At 47.9% G+C, this 20,563-nt stretch overlaps 1 protein-coding gene across 5 annotated transcripts in view; it reads left to right on the top strand.

Moving 5' to 3' along the window:
* ATP10B (ATPase phospholipid transporting 10B (putative)) overlaps positions 1-20,029 on the top strand; it is a 229,509-nt gene extending 209,480 nt beyond the window's left edge. For all 5 annotated transcript variants that reach the window (XM_045184997.2, XM_045184995.2, XM_053926349.1 and 2 more), the window contains 7 exons: positions 961-1,037; positions 2,430-2,555; positions 7,466-7,666; positions 9,413-9,493; positions 10,836-10,940; positions 13,733-13,920; positions 18,786-20,029. In XM_045184997.2, the coding sequence (XP_045040932.2) occupies positions 961-1,037; positions 2,430-2,555; positions 7,466-7,666; positions 9,413-9,493; positions 10,836-10,940; positions 13,733-13,920; positions 18,786-19,239 (1,232 nt within the window). In that variant the 3' untranslated portion in view covers positions 19,240-20,029. The remainder of the gene's footprint in view (positions 1-960; positions 1,038-2,429; positions 2,556-7,465; positions 7,667-9,412; positions 9,494-10,835; positions 10,941-13,732; positions 13,921-18,785) is intronic.
* The last annotated feature ends 534 nt before the right edge of the window (positions 20,030-20,563 follow it).

Raw genomic sequence — 20,563 nt, 5'->3', positions numbered from 1 at the left:
CGACAAAGCCTAAAATATTTACCATCTGGCCCTTTACAGAGAAAGTTTGGTCAACTCTAGTGCGAAAGATAAAGCATTAGGGAGAACCAGGCTTGCCAGCTATACAGCTCCTTGTCCAGACTGCTTGCTACCTACCTATCTGTGGCTCTTTACATTTAAAATTAAAGTGAAATAGAATTTCTCCAGCCACCTTTCAGCAGTCACATGTGGCTAGTGGTTTCCATATTGGACAGTCAAGATATGACACATTTCCATCACTACAGAAAAATCCATTTGGCCCTAACCTACAGTTTTCTGAATTATTCACTGAACAGCAACTCAATGTGACTAAATGTACCTAAATCAAAAAATTAGTCTCATTTCTCTATATTCAGAAGCAAAACTGAACACTGTCCCTATCCTCAGAATCCCTTGATAATCCGACAACTTAGCTGTCCAAACACCCCAGCGGTCTTGATAGGGTCAGTATTTCCTGTTACACCGAGTTAAGGGAAGGTAGGCTAGCCTCGGGATCGGAAAGACCTCCGTTCCGATTTCCCTGGGCCTCTTCACTCCCTGGACTCTTGGCCAAGTCCCCGTGTTGCTCAGATTCTCCATTCGCTCCTCACTAAAGTCCATGGTAACATTCGTGAGGCCTTTTGTGTAAACTCGAAAGCACAGCTCAAGTGTCACTCACTCACCAATAATTGCCAACACCTAACTTTGTGCCTAGGAAAAGGAGACAAATATTTGACGATTAAAAAAAAAAAAAAAAGTAGGGCTCCTTGTCCAAAGAAACGACAGCTCTCAGGCTAAGTTCCGCAGCAATTGACTTTTCCTGCAGGACTATTTAGAGCAATGGTAAAAGGATTCAATTAAGTACAAATGGGACACTTTAGAGCCATTTGTATAAAACCCTCCTCCATGTCCCACAGCAGCGGGACCAGGAATAAAGATACCCCGTGACCTCTCTTCTTTCAGGTGACGGAGCAAACGACGTAAGCATGATTCAAGCTGCGGATATTGGGATTGGAATATCTGGACAGGAAGGCATGCAGGTACCGTTCCCTCCACCTGTTCTCATTTCTTCCTTGTTCTCCGTGCTCCTTGTTGGAGAGTTAAGGCGTTCTGCAGTGTGGGGTGAACTTCCCCCTGAGAGTTTTGCAGAATCATCTGAAAGTCAGGCTTCCATGTCATAAACCTCCGTCACCATCCCCCTACTACCAGGTGCTTCGGAACCCAGAGAAGATCAAAGCTGCTCAGCCTTTTACAGGCAGCTGGCAATGCCTGTGTCCTAAAGCCCAATGGTACCCAGCCATTCAGGGAAGTGTTCCCGGAACCCGAATGTTCCTTAAGTCCACCTGCCTGCATGCACTGGCCCCAAGGAATGCACAGGCAGGAGTTTCCAGTAGAGAAAGTTTTAATATTGCATTGGCTAATCCAGAGGCCGAGAGCTAATGTCAAAGACCTGACTCCCCAAAGGTGTGCAGGTTACAGGTTATATAGGGCAGAATCATCAGACACTGTGGTTTAGGGCGTGTGCTGGGAGCTGAGTGTCAGAGGCGAGAGAAGGTGCGGAATTGTTTCTTCGGGTCTTGAGGACAGCTCTGAGGTCTTTTCTGCTTGTCCCTCTGTCTGGTCTCATGGGAGAGTAGTTGGGGTCGTCACCTTAGGGCTCAGGAACTGAAATGTAAGTTAGGTCAAGATGTTATCGTTAGCCTGCCGTGCTATCCAGACCATGTGACCAGGTTTTTTTCAGGTTCCAGCAACTGCCTTCTGTGGCTTCCAGGGTTGCTGCTTATCCAGGGGAAAGGTTGGGAGAAAGGGCGGGGAGGGGGTGGGGTGCAGAGAGAGAGATTTCTAGACTTAGGATTTAAAGCTAAATTTAATCAAAGCCATGAGGACCCGCAGTTGCAGAAGACTAGGCCTCCCTCTGACTCCATGCCTTCCCCTAGGTTCATGCCAGGCTTTATGACCAGGCTTGTCCAAACCTCAGAGTCTTAGAAGAGCAGTAGGAACTGTGTGTTATTCTGAGTGATCCCAAGGGCAGAAGACACACTTCTTCTGAGAGCGGAGAGAATGGCCGGCCTCAGCAGGTGGCCAAGGGATTCAGAGGTTTGAGGGTTACTTGCCTGGAAGCCCCAACTCTCCAGGCCCCCGTCGCATCCCTAGCATGGTGTCCAAAACACACAGGGCCACAGTAAATGCTTGTTGGATAAGTGGAGATGAAGGCCCAACTAGACTGTGGGCCCCTCCTGACCTGCGCTTATTGGATTCCAGTGAGGTTTGGATTTCCCAGAGGGGAGGGTGGGGTGTCCGAGTCAAAAGAGCCACCCAAGGGCACCAGGTAATGGCCCTTTGGATCCAGCACAAGGCCCTGCCCTAGGGGGAGCCTCTGTGGTTCCCTGGCAGCCAGGGTGGAGGCTGATGTCTCTGCTCTGCCCCCACAGGCTGTCATGTCCAGCGACTTCGCCATCTCCCACTTCCGGCACCTCAAGAAGCTGCTGCTCGTGCACGGCCACTGGTGCTACTCGCGGCTGGCCAGGATGGTGGTGTACTACTTCTACAAGAACGTGGTGAGTAGCCCTCAGCCACCGCCTGCGCCTTGGCAGTCGCTGTGCCATAACTAGCTCTGGGGCCTTGGGCGAGACAGTGGGCACTTCTCTGCGCCTCGATTTCATCTTTGACAAAATGCGTCTAATACTAGCTGGTTCGTGGCATGATTGTGAGAACAGCAGTGCTGTACAGAAAGCACCTGGTACCTAGGAGGCAGCAGCACAGCAGTTACCAACATGGACTCTGGGGCAGACATAGGTGCTTCTGGCCCAGGCTCCTGTATCCGGTAACGGCCTACACACCTCAGTTTTGCCATGTGTAAAATGGGGCTCGCAAAAGCACCTTTCTCATATATTTTGCTAAGAAGATGGAACGAGAGCTCATGTATAAAATGACTGGCATGTAGTAATTATCCCATAGAGTTAGCCTTTATTTTTTATCACTGTTGCTTCCTAAATGAGACTTGTTTTTCTGACTGCAAGGAAGAGAAGGGATTTGAAGACCAACGAGTGTGACTTTTGGATGTTCTCCCCAGATAGAGCCACCCTAATGCAAGACCCACGGCCCACCCGTTGGGAGAGTCCAGGGAAAGATTTAGGGGGAAGTCCTTGACTTCTACCTGACTCTACCACTCACCTCCCAACAGGCAGTTGACAAAGGTCAGAACACTAAATAAAGTATCTCCTGACAAGTGTTTTGAGTAGGGAGGTCACCTGGGTGACCTGGGAACAGTCACTTAGCCTCTCTGAGCCTTGGTTTCCTCATCAATAACATGGGGAGACTATGACCCTCTCGGCAGCACTATACAGATACAAAAAAATTGGCTTCTCCTACAAAATATGTTCATTTCTGTCTTGTTGATAAGGGTCCGAAGCAGGCACACACCAGCTGAGGTAGTAACACTGTCGGAGGCTCTTGTTTGAAAGGCCCTTGATTAACAAGGAGCATAGGAGGAAGTCAGGACATGCTGTACTAAGGGAGGGAACTAGGGCCTGAGTTTTTCATTATCTAGTTCAAGGACTTTTGAATAATCCCCACGAGCCTCCAAAGAGAATCCATTCCTGTTTGCCTAAGGAAAGAGGGGGGGGACTGAGACCAGGGGGGTGGAAGAGAAAAACAGCAGCCAGGTAGCAGCCTCAAAGTTACATTTCCCCCTCCTGCTCCACCCCCCAGTCCTGCCGGCAGGCGCTGTGGCTGTTACGCGGGCTCAGGAGTGAGCACTTCTGCGCGGAGGTCAATGTATATAAACAGCATGGCAAACAATAATGTTAATTCGATAAGCTGGATGATGCTCTTTCAGCAAGTCTCCGCAAAGTCACTCAATTTGACTTGAAAACTCACTCTGAGCATGAACGACTGTTTACTTAGAATTCAAAATACCCGTTTAATTTTTTTCTCTTGGCCTCTCAGGGAACAGTTCTTTTGAATAAGCCCAGCCTCCTCTCTGCATTAAATTTGTGAAGTAGAAAAAGAAACGTTTCCAGCCAGCCACGCTTTCAAAGCTTAAATGATATTTATTTCCAGCCCGATGCCGTGATCACAACAGCACTACCGACGCTGCATGATCTCCCCTTTGCAATTAGGGGGCGGAGAAGTATGACTCCCACATCCCAAACCAGTTCCAGAGGGGCTTCAAACCCCGCCCGCTAGGACCTGTGAACAATGCATTAATTACTGCCCTGGGGCTCCTCCCGCGCCATCATGGGCTTCAATGCACTCCCTCCGAGGTGCCCCGACTGCAGCCAGACAGAGGGAGTGGAAATAAGCAAAGTCCTGCCAGGGCCTCGGAGGAAGAAAACACTCTGTAATGTTAAAACTCCAGCCTGAGTGTTAGGAGAAAAGAACAACTGAGATAAACAATTGTTCGAATTCTCACTGAACATCTGTGTCAGGGACATTCTCGGGCACTGGCTACGGACACAGATGTGGTCGCCGCCCTCACAAAGCTTAGGCAAATCAGGGCTCAGCAAACTTATCCTGCAAAAGGCCACATAGTAAACATTTTCAGCTTTGTGGGTCATCCAGCCTCTGCCGCAACTACTCACCTTTTCTGTATGCAAATGAATTGGTGTGGCTGAGTCCCAGCATTTGTGGCTGGATTGGTGTGTCCACTCCTGGTCTCGATAAGTCTTGCTTTTCTAAATACAGTTCATGGACCAGCAGCATTAGCTTTCCACAGACACGTTCAGAAATGCAGATCCTCGTGGTCCGCCCCACACCTGCTAACTTAGAACGTGCGTTTTCAGTACGATCCCTATGTGACTCCTGTGAAGCTTAAAGATTGGTGAGCAGGAGTACAGGAAAGAACTGAGAAATATCTCCCGAGAGGAAGGTCAGGGTGCTATGGGCATGTCTCTGGGAGCCGAGGAAACCAAGGCTCAGAGAGGGTAAGCGACTCCTCCCGTGCACACAGCATGTGACAGTCAGCAAGACGAAAACCCAAATGATCTCCCTAGTCTGGACATTTTTGCCAACCGATAGGTGACTAAGTGTTCTGACCTTTCTGAACTCCCTGTCGGGAAGTGAGGTGTAGGGTCTCAGGTGGAAACCAGGAAGAAATGAACATTTCAGCTGCCACCGGAAAGAGAGTAAATATAACTGCTCACCAGTCCCCCTTGCTGACCAGCAAAGGCTTAACAGCCTGAGCGCTTACAGGAAATTATTTCAGGCAGCTTATGTATAATTTTACAGCACATGTTGCACCTCATTCCAAAAAGTGTAAGTAACTTACAGTAAAAGCACGAAGGCAGCAGGGAAGTTATAAAGAAAATACGAGTATATATATCAGGAGAGGGAAGTTGTGCCAGGACCCGGGGATAAGATACTAAGTATTCGACATCTGATCGAAACAAGCAGACCAGTTCTGGGGCGAGAGGGCGTGGGGGAACCACTCTCTCTTTGCTCTAAATTCAGAGATTAATTTGTCAAGCAGATCTTTAGAAAAAGGCCACACAGAAACCTTCAGGAACTTGCCTTCCCTGGCATTTTTGTAGGAAATGAAAATTACCCTCCATCTATGCTCAGCTTTTTTTCCTAACAGCCCTTAATAAAAGTCAATATTAAATTCAGTAAGGGCATTTCTATGGGAAACTGAGCCAGTGATATCAAAGCGCACAGCATTTTATCCATTTAACTAGGACTCGGTGAGGCCCTTCAGCGCTGCCAGCGCATGTGGTGTAGGGCAAGGAGCTTAATAAATGCTAGCTGTCCAATGCCCAGTTCATCGGGGCTCTCTACCCCACCCCCAATTTCTGTGCCATTTCCTTCCTACTCAGTACTGCTTGCTACTGTTTGGCAAAGCATTACCAACGGTAACATCCACCACTAGTTACAGAGAACCTATGGTGCACTAACACTGTGCCAAGAACTTCACAGTCATAGGTACCCATGAGAGTAAGTGGAGTATAGGCGCTCAGAGCATATGTGCTGGAGCCAGGCAGGGTTCAAATCCCAGCCCCGCTCTGCTGCCGAACAGCAATGTGGCCCTAAGTAACTCGTTTAAGCTCTCTGTGTCTCAGGCCCCTCATGTAAAATGGGGATGCTACCGACCTAGCTTCACGGGACTTTTGTGCACATGAATGAGTTGCTATATGTGAGGTGCTTCGGACAGCACCTCACCAAGTAAATGCTTAGTTTCTCCAGGTTAAACCAGACGAGGAGGACAACGGTAACAGCAGGTGCTAACAGCCTTACAGGGTGGGGACAGGAAGCCTCCCACTAGTCAGCTGGGCAGAAAAGCCAAGGATGAGGCTCCTTGGCTGGAAGGATCGCAGCCGGCCTTGCTGTTGATTGCACAACACAGAGATGGGACTGAGAAGGCTTGGGATGCCACTGTCTCGCTGTGAACATGGCCAGGGGGTGACTGAGGATTCAGAGCCTCAGAGTCCTCACCCGCAGAGTGGGGCTAGTAACATTATTATCAAGATATAGCATATTAATATAACACATAAACATAATTGTATTATTAGCACTGATATCAATCTTGTGAGGTTGTAGGAACAAATTATAATGTATATCATATCTAATGTAATATACTAATATACTATAACATATATCACACACCTGGCACAAATAGAAAGGCAAATACTAATTATTGGTGCTACTAATGGTAGTATTAACATGTTTGAATCATTATTACAATAATAAGTAACACTGGCCCAGCAGTCAGGGAATGAGAATTCTAGTTTGAATGCAAATCTGCTGAAGGATTTCTTACAATACCCTTCACCCGCTGTGCCTTGCCACACAGAGCAGAGAAGTTCTCATCCTAACTCCAGGGCACTGCTTAAGTGACCTTGCTCACATCACCAAACCATGTCACGGCTCACTATTATCAGAGCTGGTAGTGGTGGCCAGCCCGTCTCGGGGGGAGGGCTTGAGTGGGAAGGAGCTTCAGCAAGCAGAACGCATCAGTCGGGCAGCAGGTTGCCTTGCTCACCAGACTTGTGTGACTGTTGTTAGCAGAGTGTTGCGAGAGAGACCCCCTCCTGAAGTCTTCTTCCCTCGGTCCCGTCTTCCTTTCGTCCCTTTCTCTTACCAGCCTGCTAGTCCCTGCTGCCTCTCAGGGTCACGTGCCATGGTCGAGGTACCACTACTCCCATCCGAAAGGTGGCAAGAGGATGGTCAGAAAGGCTGAGCACTTTGCTCAGGGTCACACAGCTAGTAAGTGGCAGGACAGGCGTCAGTACCAGTCCTCTCTGCCTCCCAAACCTGTGCACTTAACCCCCAGGTCCTGAAGGACGTGTGGTCAGTGGTTAGTGGTGACAGTAGTGTCACGAGCTGCTGCCCTGAGGATGCGAGCTGTCTGCATCCTCACCTGACTCTGCACGTCGTGAATGGGGAGACCGGCCCCCATCAGCACAGTGACTTGTCACAGGCCCCCGAGCCATGGGTCCTCGCTCACAAGGCCACGCCATCTCTCTGCCCGCAGTGCTATGTCAACCTGCTCTTCTGGTACCAGTTCCTCTGCGGTTTCTCAGGCTCCACCATGATCGACTACTGGCAGATGATCTTCTTCAATCTCTTCTTCACCTCGCTGCCTCCTCTTGTCTTCGGAATCCTCGATAAAGACATCTCTGCAGAAACACTCCTGGCGCTGCCCGAGCTCTACAAGAGCGGCCAGGACTCCGAGGTGAGGGGCTCGGGCGGGTGGGCAGGAGCAGGTAGCTTCACTGCTCCCTGGAGACATCAGAGCAAGAGCACTGGGCTGGGGGTCAAGAGCCTTGTGCTCTAGTCACCACGCTGCCACTCACCTCCCATGTGACCAAGTAACTTCGCTCCCCATTTGTGGCCTGTTTCTCATTTGCTGTCGAGGGTGATGGACCAGACCAATGAGTGTGTTTCTTTTTAGTGATTTCTTAATTACACCACCCATTATGGGCCTGCCCTCTTTGAAAGGGCTGAGGGTGTGAAGCCAACCCCCCACTCCAGGCCTTCACCAGAACCCCTGGGATTGAAAGCCAGTTTGCTCAGCACTGGGTAACGCATTCATCATAAAGGAGGCCTCCCACTGCACATCAGGGAAGGCAAAACCCAAGATCACACGTGGCCTAGAACTTGCCGGTATCAAGTAAACCAGCAGTCCCCAACCTTTTTGGCACCAGGGGCCCCTTTCATAGAAGACAATTTTTGCACAGACCAGGGTAGGGAGGGGGAATGATGGTTTCAGGATGATTCAGGTGCATTACATTCAAGCTCACCTCCTACCATGTAGCCCGGTTCCTGGCAGTCCTGGACCAGTACCAGTCTGCAGCCGGGAGGTTGGGGACCCCTGAAGTAGAATAAAGAAGGCCTGGGAAGCCATCAGGATGGTTTCATAAAAGACCCAGAGAGGCCACAGTGGCCCCTGACCAATTTGAAGAAGTCAGATAGCGGGTGCTCAGGACGTTGGAGGCAGGAGCCAGGGAGGGAAGCTGCCTCGAAGGAGCAGCTCTGGGAAAAGGGACAGTGAAGTACCTGAGAGGAAGTCCCTTGCACCTGGGGGAAAGGACAGCAAAGCCAGGTGTGGTGCTTGAGAGCTGGTGACATTTGTGGCCCGAAACAAAGAATTAAGGCTGGTGCTGACCCAGAGACAGGGGAGCACAGCAGCCCCACAGCTCCAGGCGAGGGACGCAGGGAGGGCTCTCGAGCGTCCTGGGCCTTGTAACTCCACAGGCGCGCTGGCTGCCGCTGTGTTCCTTGAGGCCCTAACATTAAAAGAAGTTAATGTAGCAAAAGCATAAACTGTGAATACTTTCCCTTTTCCCAGGGAAGGCACAAGAGAAGGCTTGTGTCCAAAGCCACGGAGCGCTGTCTCTTGGCAAACTGTGACCCTGGCCTGTGACAGGTCTTCCTTTAAAATGCCATTTAGAAGCCTTAGAATCTCTAAACTTACCAAGATTTTTTAAAGAGGTTTTTTTTGTTATTCACTTACTTGGTGGTGGTGTTTTTACATTCCACATATAAGTGAGATCATATGGTATTTGTCTTTCTCCTCCTGAATTATTTCACTTAGCATAATACCCTCTAGGTCCATCCATGCTGTTGCAAATGACAAGAATTTTTTTTTTGGCTGAGGAACATTCCAGTGTGTGTGTGTGTATGTGTGTGTAAATACACACACATGTATGTATATACAATGATCATAGGGGTACATATATCTTTTTAAATTAACGATTTTGTGTTCTTCATATAATACGCATAAGTAGAATTTCTAGATCATATGGCAGCTCTTTAATTTTTTCAGGGGTCTCCATAGTATTTTCCACAGAGGCTGCACCAATTTACAATCCCACCAAAGGTGCAGGAGGGTGCCTTTCCCCACCCGCACGTGCTGTTGCTGATTTACGGCTGACGGCCCCTCCGGTGGTGGTAACTACACCTGTGTTCTTGCTGGCAGTGCTATAACCTGCGGACGTTCTGGATCTCCATGCTGGATGCGTTCTACCAGAGCCTCGTCTGTTTCTTTGTCCCTTACCTGGTAAGTCATATAGTTCCAGCCATACGGACGGCAGGGTGGAACTGGTCCTGTTTATATGACATCCTAGACTAGTAGTGTCTTTCTGGACACTTCAAAGCAGAGGCTCAAAACAGGTGGCCCGCGGACTATATCCAACCTAGGGCATCTGATACATCAGAAAGCTTTACCCAAACATTTCATTCTCTGCCAGCTAACATTACATTGAATCATTACATTGAAAGCTAACATTACATTGGATCATTTTTCCCTCACGGCAGAAATCCAGAGTTGACACACAGCCCTGCTTAGATGGAGCCCATAGTCTCCAGTTTGCCATAGTCCCCACCACTCCCTTTTGTCTTACACTTGGCCACCTTTGCTTATTTACTGTTTCCTACTGGAGCACTTAGGGGTTTGAATTTATAACCCTTGATTTCGATTCATGCTTCTTCGGTCAAGACAGCACGCATTCAGGCAGCAAGATATAAAGAATACTACAGTACCTGAAATAAAAACAAGAATACATGCAGGAAGGACACCAGCCCCTCTCAATCTGGTTCCCCAGTGTAGCATGAGAATTTGGAGAGTGAAGGATATCTGTATTTCTGCTGGACAGGGAACCAGAATGTGGGGTACCTGCCCCCAGGTAAACGGTAGTGTCTACCCAGCCTCAGGGCTCATCTCCTTTTGCAATCAGCAGCATGGGGGTCCAGAAAGCAGGTGTTTACACTTCATTTGAATTTCCTGGCTGACAAATCCCTCCCTGGCCAGGCCTCTGCTTGTCTTTCCTGCTGAGTCTTTTGCTGCTGTTGTGAGCTCAACAGACCCACCCTCGAGGACTGTTTGAAGTTCTGCAGTTCTGGCCTTGGCCTGGACTGCCTTTCTCCCTTCTCTTCAAGACATGAACTTCTCTTCTTACAGTCTCAGCTGGCACAGCCCCTCTTCTTTACGCCCAGGGTGCCTTGCATTTGCCTTCACTGTGGCACTTACCCTCTTAAATTGTACTGTTAACCCTGCCAAGTAGGCTGTGAACTCCTTGAAGGCAGACACAAAGTATCTTCAGCAATTAGCATCACGCGTAGTGGATGCTCAGTAAATTATTCCATTTATCCCAAGCATTCTGGAATGCCCATCGTGGCTTCCTGTGAAAATGGGTTTCTAAATAATGTAGCCCCATCACTTCCCCCCTCATCTCGTCAGCTCTGTGGGTCAGTTCCACACAGGTGGCAGCTGGGTATCTTCTCCCCATTCCTCCCCAACCCTTGACACCTGCCTTCAATGATGCTTTAGAATCACTGTGTCAAAGCCAAGGACTTGAGCCCACAAGCACATCTGACAGTACCCCTCCATTCTCCCTCTGCAGACCTACAGGGACTCCGATATCGACGTCTTCACCTTTGGGACACCCATCAACACCATCTCCCTCGCCACCATCCTCTTGCACCAGGCGATGGAAATGAAGACCTGGGTAAGTGCCTCGTTGGCTTAAAATTTGCAACCACATTCAGATCTGTTGTGCTCCATACCATCCATCCACTCGATACATACATACTAAGCTTTTACTGTGTCTCTCCTGAACAAGGATGAAAGAGGTGTGGAAGATAAAATTCCTGGCCTCAACTTGCTTATCGGCCAGCCAGGAGGATGAAGCTAACATATATAAAACAATGAGACCATTAGTTGCAAAAATTGATACTAATAAAAAAATCGAAGGGTGTTTTCGGAGGCAAGGAGAACGTTAGACTGATCACGCTGTGGTAGAGAGATGTGCTGCCCCTTAATTTCAGGGTAAAAGATTAGAAAACTAACTTTATGTTACCACATATCAAGCCTAAATATCACATTTTATATCTAAAAGAGCAACGCCAGCTTTTTCATTAAGTTCTTCTAATCAACAATTACTTTTAAAAAAGACCTTAAAATTGTATGGCAGGTACCTATCCACACAATTTTTAATGTATTACCTCATTTAACTTCCCACAGCGCTTTGTGGTCGGTGGGCTTTTGTTCTGAGATTTAACGGACGTATAGCTCTCTATAAGTTAAAGGTATACAATGTAATCACTTCACGTACACATGTTGCAAAGTGATGGATGTTAACGTAAACCTACTGTGGTCACCATTCTGCAATACATGCGTATGTTAGGTGGTTTTTAATTCCAATTTTACAGATACAGAAATAGGTACAATGAAGTTAAAAAACTTGCCCCAAGCAAGTTCAAGAGAGAAGCATGTTTGAACCTCGGCAGTCCGACTCCTGAGTTTTTAACCGCTGTGCTGATAGTGTGAGAGACCATCGTACAGAAATATTTGTCTTTAGCCAAGCTGAAGTGACTCTGTATGAAAACATACATATTCAAAACACTTTTTAAACTGCCCCCAGTAGGCACGGTGTGTTCCCTGCGTTCTACCATGGAACTTCCTCCACCGTCACAGGCCAGACCAGGCCCTGACATCCTGGCAATGGCTGGGAAGAGCCACCCAAGGAAACTTCGGGGTCAGCGAGTTCCCCGTTTGCAAACCCCTCTGCTCCAATTCATGCCCATGGCAAATAGAACTAAGTGATAAAACCGAAAAGGCAGAGCCACAATTCAGTACAGGATGAACGACTCCAAGAACCACCAGCCCTGGAAGAGGCTGCAACACGAGCGGGAGGTACGGGAAAGGCGCTGGTGGCAGGCTTTCGGGGGGCCAGGCAGTGGGGAGTCTGACTCCTCTGGGGCGAGCCCCAGTTTTCTGCTGGGTCTCAGGCCTGAGCTCAAGAAAACAAGCTAAGAAAATGACAATGACAAGTATTTGGAGTTAGAGTTTTATCACAAGCAAGAGCTGTATGAGAAGGGAGGCAAGAGACAAAGGTATAACTTTAATACTAGGAACTGGGCCAACCTAGGCAACATTTAGAGAACTCTTGAAGTTGAAAAATCATCACTGAAATTAAAAATGCAATTTGTGGTATCTTAACAGGTCTAGCATACATTTGACTAAGCTCTCAAAGAAATGGGAGAGAAAATGAGACAGTGGGAATATTTTAAAGGATAGTGACTTGCGATTTTTGCAGAAGTGATGAAATGCATCAACCCACAGTTTCAAGAAAGTCGTAAAACCCAAACAAGAGAAAAAGAAATCCTCACATATTATATCAAAAGGAAACTATAGAACACTAAAGACAAAATAAAAATCATAAAAACAGGCCAGGTTTTAAGTGACAGGTGTCCTAAGGAGCGACAGATGAAGAGTGAGTAACTTCTGGGTGGGGTGAAAAAAGAGACAACTGAACTTGAACAACAATAAAAAAAAGAATTATTAATTTCTCAGTAGCAACAATGGAAGCCAGAAGACACTGGAGTGCCATCTTAAATATGCTGAATGAAAGTAACTGCCAACAGAAATGCTGTATCCATCAAAAATGAGAGTCAAAGCGTAAGGAAGAGCTCACCAGCAGACTCCCACTAGAGGCAATTCTGAAGGGTGTACTTAAATCAAGAAGAAAGAAATCTCTGATGGGAGGTCTGAGATTCAAGGAGGAATTAAGGCATACAAAGTAGTAGGCATAACCAAATTTTAATAAATATTGACCACACTAAACTATACTAACAACATGTGTGCTTTAAAAATGATACAATTGAAACAGACAGTAGCAATAAGATACGTTGGGAGGGAGGTTAACAGAGGAAAGCACTCCAAAGCCCTTGTATAATGCAGGAAGAGAAAAAGTAGATGTAAACTTTAGACTCTGGTAAGTTAAAATTGCCTATTGTTATTTATCGAGTAATCACTGAAAGGATAGAAATGGAATGCGTAACTTTGAATCTAGTAAAGGGGGACATAAAATTATACAAAATAGTCAATAAATTTAAAAGAGGACAAGAACAGGGAGAGAAAGCAGCACAAAGCAGGCAGGACAAGATACGGTGAGACAACATCACTGAACTTGGAAAACAAACCACAGCCACGTGAGAGAGAAATGGCTTCATCACACAAACATAATATTGAAGGGGGGAAAGCTATACAAAAGATGATTCTATTTACTAACACAAAAGCAGTCTATGCAGAGAGACAGGAAAGTGGTAAAACACCAAAGGACAACTTGGAAATTATCACCCAAGCCGAGGCTGAGACAGAGATTTAGGGGTGCTTGGGGTATATGTGCTGCATTCCCCCCCCCCGACCCAAGAAAGCTGAAAACAAAGTTAGGAAGGGAGCGTGCCGCCTGCTGATCCAAGATCTGCTCCAACAGCGTTTACTTCTTCTCGTCCGCAGACCATCATCCATGCGCTGGTTCTGGCAGGCAGCTTCCTGATGTACTTCGTGGTATCCCTCGTGTACAATGCCACCTGTGTCACCTGCAACAGTCCCACCAACCCCTACGGCGTGATGGAAGGCCAGCTCTCAGACCCCACTTTCTACCTCGTCTGCTGCCTCACACCAGTCGCGGCTCTTCTCCCAAGGTTTGAGCAGAAGGCCTCTTTCCTTCCTACAACCCCCCAGCTCCCCTCAATAAGTCATTCACATAACCCGGAGTCAGGAGTTTGACTCCTGGTGGGGATCCTTGAGGCTACTGTTTCAAAGATAGGGCCCTGGGACAGAAAGAACAATGAACTTGGCAGCAAATAGCATGGACTCTGGTCCCAGGTCAGCTGCAGAGTAGCCAAGTCACCAAATGTGACATCTGTAAAATGAGAGTAGCCATTCCCATCCTCCAGCCTTACAAATTTTGCTGCGTGTAAGGGATCATTTTGAAAAGCTTGACGGTTCTTTATGAGCCCCAGAGCCTCATACAAAGGTCTGCAGAGACAGGCAGGCAACCAGCTGAAACACAGACATGGGGAGAAAGACCTGCGCATCTTCCTCCTATCATCGCCACTGGGAGTCATGCTGAGCATTCCAGAGCTTTTCGATTTCTCGCACAAATTCACATTTTGCATGCAACAGCCAACTTTTTGATATTACTCAAATTTGTAAACACACACGCAAGTGTATTAGCCAAATAAATCATTCATGCCCAGGGACCATTTCTAACATTTCAGGCCTAAATCCTCTGCATTTGCCTTTTCCAGGAAAATAGCAACAACGCCTGGTGTCTCCTAGGAGCTTGCTCTTATTACATGCTCTCTCTAGCCCCTCATTTTGCTTCTTCTATCACCTAGAAATCAGGAGGAGCTGTCGTTTTAGTCCCACTCGCTCAGGGCACAACTCAAGTGCCAGGAGGGACCTGAAAGGTGCCCACAAGCTCACCACAAATCCTGGTGGGAGCTGGATTCTCCCAACCTGGTGGCCAGGGTTCTAGTCTCCATCCACACTGTCTAGTCAAGCAGTCAGCGAACTTGACAACCACGTACCCACTGACAAAACGTAGCCCCTCCCTCCATCCTCCTGATCTCACCACACTGACCATCCAAACTCAGCCACCTTATCATTATAAGCTGCAGGGAAAACAGGCCACCGCAACATTGTGCAGCTCATGTGCTAATCCAAAACCAGCAGACAGGGCTTCCTTTATTAAATTCGGCAGCTGCCTTAACCTAGGTTGGCCTCCTTGTCCTCCCCCAAAGCCACCTCAAAACCTTGACCTCTATGCAGAGCTGGAGGCTGGAGATACCAACATGTCAAATGCCTGTGTTGGCTGAGTCTGAAGGTGCACTGAGTGCATCGTCTCTACAGCCTCAGCTCCCCACTCCTGCCTCGAGCTTTGGGCCGCACACCACCACGCTGCTAGTACTTCCCTAAACGCTCCTGCCCACTCACCTTTCTACTGTAGTCGTGTGTTCCTGCTACTCGGAACACCCTCCCCACTACCAAAGCTCCTCCCCCTTTGACGTTATTTCAGGTAGCGCTGCTCTAAGCCTTCCCTGACTTCACCTACCTTCCTCCGGCTGAAACAGGTTCCCCTTTCTCGCATGCTCCATGACCTGGGTGTATCTGTCGCTGCCCTTCACATAAATCGCCTGTCTGTCTCTGTCTGCCCATTAACTCCCGAACAGAAGGTATCCTCCTTATTGTACAACCAACACTTAGCACAGTTCCTGTCGCAGCAGCTGCACTCAGAGATAAACGAGCAAAGGAAGCTAAAGGAACAGAAAAATGGGATCCTTGCTCTCAAAAAGCCTGCAGTCCAGTGAATGATTCAGACCTAAGTTTGACTACAATCCAGGAGTCCAAGAGCCAAGTATTCACAGAGGGCCCTGAGAGCCAAGCGTGGGGAGCAATTAAGAATAAACACAAGCCTCAGACAACACATCTCCCACCACACTCCTTCTTCAGCCCACCCCCTCGGGACCCAGACCCTGGGAGAGACCGTGAGGATCATGCCCTTGCTGGAAAAGGGCATCAAATAAGTGGCTTCAATACTTTTGTCCACACTTTTGGGGTTAAACACAGCTGTGATCAAAACTGACCAAGGACTGAGCTCTTCGGTTCTGTGGTTAATGGCGGGGCAGGCGTATAGAAATAGAAAATTATCAGCCCCATATTCTTTGTCTTACCCTTGGCTAGAAAACATACTTGGAGCCAAAAGCTACCAGCTTAATGAGAAGCCCTGAAAAATATGAAAGACTGCTAACACATGCTTTGAAAAAGACAAGCACTGAACATTCCAGCTTGCTAAACACACACATTAAGAAAAAGTGAGCAAATATTTACTTGTCGGTTACCATAGCACATAAGTTAAATCTCTGCTTATTCTATATTATCATAAAGTTGTATTTCTGTTTAATTCTGTTTACTAAGTAAAGCAAAGAGGTTTCTTCTGAGAAAGGATTATTTTAATAGTTCCAAGGACTGTTGACTTGTAACCTTGAGAAAATTGTTTGTTATAGAAATCTACATGAAAGAATGCTCGCTGTAGAGCCCTATTTGTTCACGTAAGGTTATAAGCTGTATTTGTCACGCTGGAGGTAGATTTCACTCACCAACCTTGTGATAATTGGCCCACTGACCATGACCTCACTAATCTTGGTCTAATTAATTCAACCGGAATAAAAGAACTATACTTCTCTCAAACTAAGAACATGTAAATCGTTTTGCAGATAAAAACAAAAGAAGCTAACACACGAACTTTAAGACATAATGAGCATCTTAATTAGCTACAGTACAGGACACCAGTCCTCAGACATGCTCCCCGACATACTGGGTGTTTCTCCTGCTTCATGTCCTTGACATGGTGCATTGTCAGGCCTCGGTCTTAGGTTCTTTTGTCTTCTACCTTTAGAGTCTCGCCATAGACATAGCCACCACGCCTGTGGTGATACATACTTTTTACAGATGAATCTCCAGTATAAATTCCCAACTCACATCTTGCTTCTGGATTCCAGACACATCCTTCTAGCTACCGCTGCACCGCCTCCAAGCAGTACTTGCGCTCAGAGACGGTTGTAATTTAAGTCACACCCTCCTTTTATCACCAACACAATCCAAGAAACCTGGGTCCCTTCCAGAGTTTCTTCCATCAAATGCTACCCAGCTGGGACCCAGGCAGCCCTGGGAGTCATCCTTGATACCCCTCTCAGCTCATGCCCACGTCTAGCCCACCACCAAGAACTGACAATTCTGTCCGCTACATAGTCCTCAGCTCTGCTGCTATTTCCATTCCCACCGCCACCACCATGAACAGGTTGTAATCCCTTCCTCCCAAATCACTTCAAAAGTCTCTTATTAGGTTTACTCCAATCCATTATCACTGTGTCAAAGTGTAGTCATGGCATATGCCTATAACCCTCCCAGGGCTTCCCAAGGCCTTTACAATACAGCACAAAAACAAAAACATGGCTCTCAGTCCCTGCCTGCTCTGGCCCCGAAAACCCCTTCTGTGTCATTCCCCCACTCTTGTCCTCACTGTCCCCACTCCGGCCACTGTGTGTGGACTCGGTCTCACTTCCTTTGTCAGGCTGCCTCCTATGCATCCCTCAGTCCTCAGCTGAAGCATTTCTCCCCCCAGGAAGGTGTCTCACACCAGATCCAGTGTCTGACACACTCTCTGCTCCTCTGCTTCCATCTCTGCTCAGGTGCCTTGGGAGAGCAAGAACCCGGTCTGTCCTGTTCTCACCTGAGTCCCAGGGGGGCCTGGCCCATTGGTGGGATTTGGCAGGGATCTCTGGAATAAAAGGATAGAGAAGGGAAGCAGTGGCTCATTTCAGGGGGCAGAGTTTAAACAGAAGATTCCAGTTTGCAGGAAGGAAGTTGACTCTTCCCTGACCCTAACATGCCGGCCTGTACTGCCTCTCTGGGAGAGAGGAGGAAGAAGAGGGGAAGCTGACCTGAAGCCACGGGGGCTGCAGAAACCATCGCCCCCGCCCACTGTGAGCCTGCCTAATTCTTTCAGACGCGATAACAGGACAGGCGCCTCTCTGCCATAAGGCTTTAGAAATAAACATTTCAATGATGAGGATTACTCTGGGGAAAGACTTCAGATGTCTACTTTCCAGGTAAAGAAACTGACCCCCAGAGAAGGAACGTGGCTTGCCCAGCATCCCAAGATGGTGCAGGCTCTCTCCAGAGACCATGCAATTGTTTTCACCTTCTTATTGTTCCCCAAACATGCAACAGGAAGACACTCCAGGCACAGGTGAAGACGCCCAGTCCCGGATCCAGTACCAGCTCCATGCTGCTGGGCCAGGGAAAGGAACCCTGTGTTAGCCAGGGGGAGGCCTGGCAACAGCTCAGGAGACCCGGGAAAACCCATTGCCTCTCTTGGAGCCTCAGTTTCTTCATCTGGCAATTTGTTCATGATTTTCATCATGAAAATACAGCAATGCTGTGAAAAATCGCATGGCCCACAGAGTCAAGAAAAGGATGTGTATTTAGAAACTACTTAAGTTCTACAAAGGGCTCCTATTGCAAAGCACGCACACATTCCTCAGCTAGAGCAGCCCAGAGAAAGGACTGCCCTGCGCACGGTAAAGGAGAAAAGCCGGCAATCCAGAGGGCTGGGTTCAGACCACAGCTGGACCACTGAGCGGCTCTGGACAAATCACTGTCTGGCTGCCTCCGTTCCTTGTGTGTAACCAGGTGGGGGCGGGGTGGGGGGCGGGAAGCATCAGCTTCATGGGACTACTGTTGGGAAAGAAAAGTCAAAGATACTTAAAGCATTTAGAATAGTTCTGGTACATAATAAACGTTAGCTATTATGTGTTGTTATGGAACTCCCAAATCCCAGAGGTGCTCAGGCATAGATTTGATAACCATCAGTCAGAAACACAGTAAAAAGGACCGTGCCCTGGGTGGGGAGTTGGATTCAAAGATCTCTTTCAATGCTCAACTTCAAGAAGTCAACAAAAATCAGAAAAGCTTGATTCTGTTATGTCTTTTTTCCCACCAGGTACTTTTTCTTATCTCTACAAGGGACATATGGGAAGTCCCTGATCACCAAAGCTCAGAAAATTGACAAACTCCCAACAGAAAAAAGAGACCTGGAAATCCAGAGCTGGAGAAGCAGACAAATGCCTGCCCCTGTTCCCAGAGAGCCTCAGCCCACCCGCCATCCAGTGCCACCTGTCCCTGAACAGGACTTCAGAACCAGCACCCCAAAGAGCTCTGGCCCTCCCAAGCAGAAGTGCAAGGAGAGCCAGGGGGTGCACGGAGAGAGAAGCAGCAGAGAGCACATGAGGGATGACTCGTGCTCAGCGGACTCTTCAGCTAAACTCTCATCCAAAGAGCGCCTCCTTCTGGGCGGCATGATGGTTCCTGGGGCCCCCACAAGTGGACAGACTGGTGCACACCAACGCTCGGGCAGGGGCAGCCACCGCCGATCCCAGAGTTCAATGACCATATGAGGGGCCTGCAGAAACCCTCACAGACTCAGAGGAGGCCACCCAGGCACTGGCCCCATGAACCCGACTCCTCCTCTTTGCAAAGAAAAGAAGGAGCCGGTCCTACTCCTTCGTCCCCACCAGTCTTGACTTCCTTGGAGGAAGTGCTGGTCCCAAGGGATTTGACCAAAAAAAAAAAAAAAAAAAAGACTGGAAACCAGTTCACCTCTAGTTTTCTACTGCTGCCAGGCAGCACATTTTGTGAACAGAGTTTTATAAAGAGGCTCTGTTTCTATGGCATTGAGTTCTCAAACATTTTAGCTCAGAGGCATTCTTCTGATCTGCTAGATAAGTACAGCCTAACGGGCCCAATGCATAAGTTTCCAAGATTCTGAGAAATATATCAACCCAGGCGATATCTCAGGCTATGGAAGCTTCTGGGCTTGTCAAACCATCACCTCACTCTGTGGGTGCCAGAGTTTCAATTTCAGAAGAGACCCATACGCACAGGGGTTTCATCTTGTTGGTATTGCAGAGACAGCCACATCTGAGTTAACATCCCTTCCAACCGCAGAGAGTTGGGTCGCTTTTGGTCTCTAAGCCAAAGAAAACCACATCTAAAGATTAAAACGAGACCTGAACTCAGTGCCACAGACGCTTCAGGAGGCTGTAGGGCCACAGCCCGTGTAAGAGGCAGAAAGAACAGAAGCACACTAAGGGAAATGGGTGTCCCAGAACCCAGGCTTCAGCTGACAGACCGTATGTCCCACAGCCTCAGGAATCTACCAAGAGAGCAGCACTTTTTGTAAAGCTATTTATTTTTAAAGAAAAGTACTCATGCTCATCCAGCTCTCAGAACAGGAAAACGCTAAAACCAGTAGATCTAAGCACACCTGCTCCCAGGATAGACCCACAGGATACGAGCAACTCCGAGCCCAAACAATGACACCTTTAAGGATAGGGTCAATGTCAAACCCTATTCATTAAGCCTAGCCCAGAGGGGCACCATGAGGATGACACAGGCACGTGTTTCCAATCAATTAGGGAGACTCAGAGTGAGGCTCATTGACAGGGAAAAGAAGGAATACATGGGCTTCTTAACCCTAGAGGTAGTAAATTCCAAACATGTAATCGCTCAAAACAGTGTTGCAATAAAAGAATGGGTGGTAGAATTCTATCAGGCTCTCAAGAGAAGCTAGGTCTTCTATGAGCAAGGATAGCCTGTCCCTAGTCTTTTAAGGTAAGTCAGGGAGGGCTCCTAAACCCTTTCTCCTTAAGGCGGTGCCTCTACATTAGGCAAAATCCCTTTTGGTTAGGAATAAATATGATGAATCTTAGAGCCCACGAG

The sequence above is a fragment of the Desmodus rotundus genome, chromosome 6 (genome assembly GCF_022682495.2).
Source record: "Desmodus rotundus isolate HL8 chromosome 6, HLdesRot8A.1, whole genome shotgun sequence".
NCBI lineage: Eukaryota > Metazoa > Chordata > Mammalia > Chiroptera > Phyllostomidae > Desmodus > Desmodus rotundus.
Note: the sequence above shows the minus strand (reverse complement) of the source record. Positions and strands in the feature narration are given on the sequence as shown.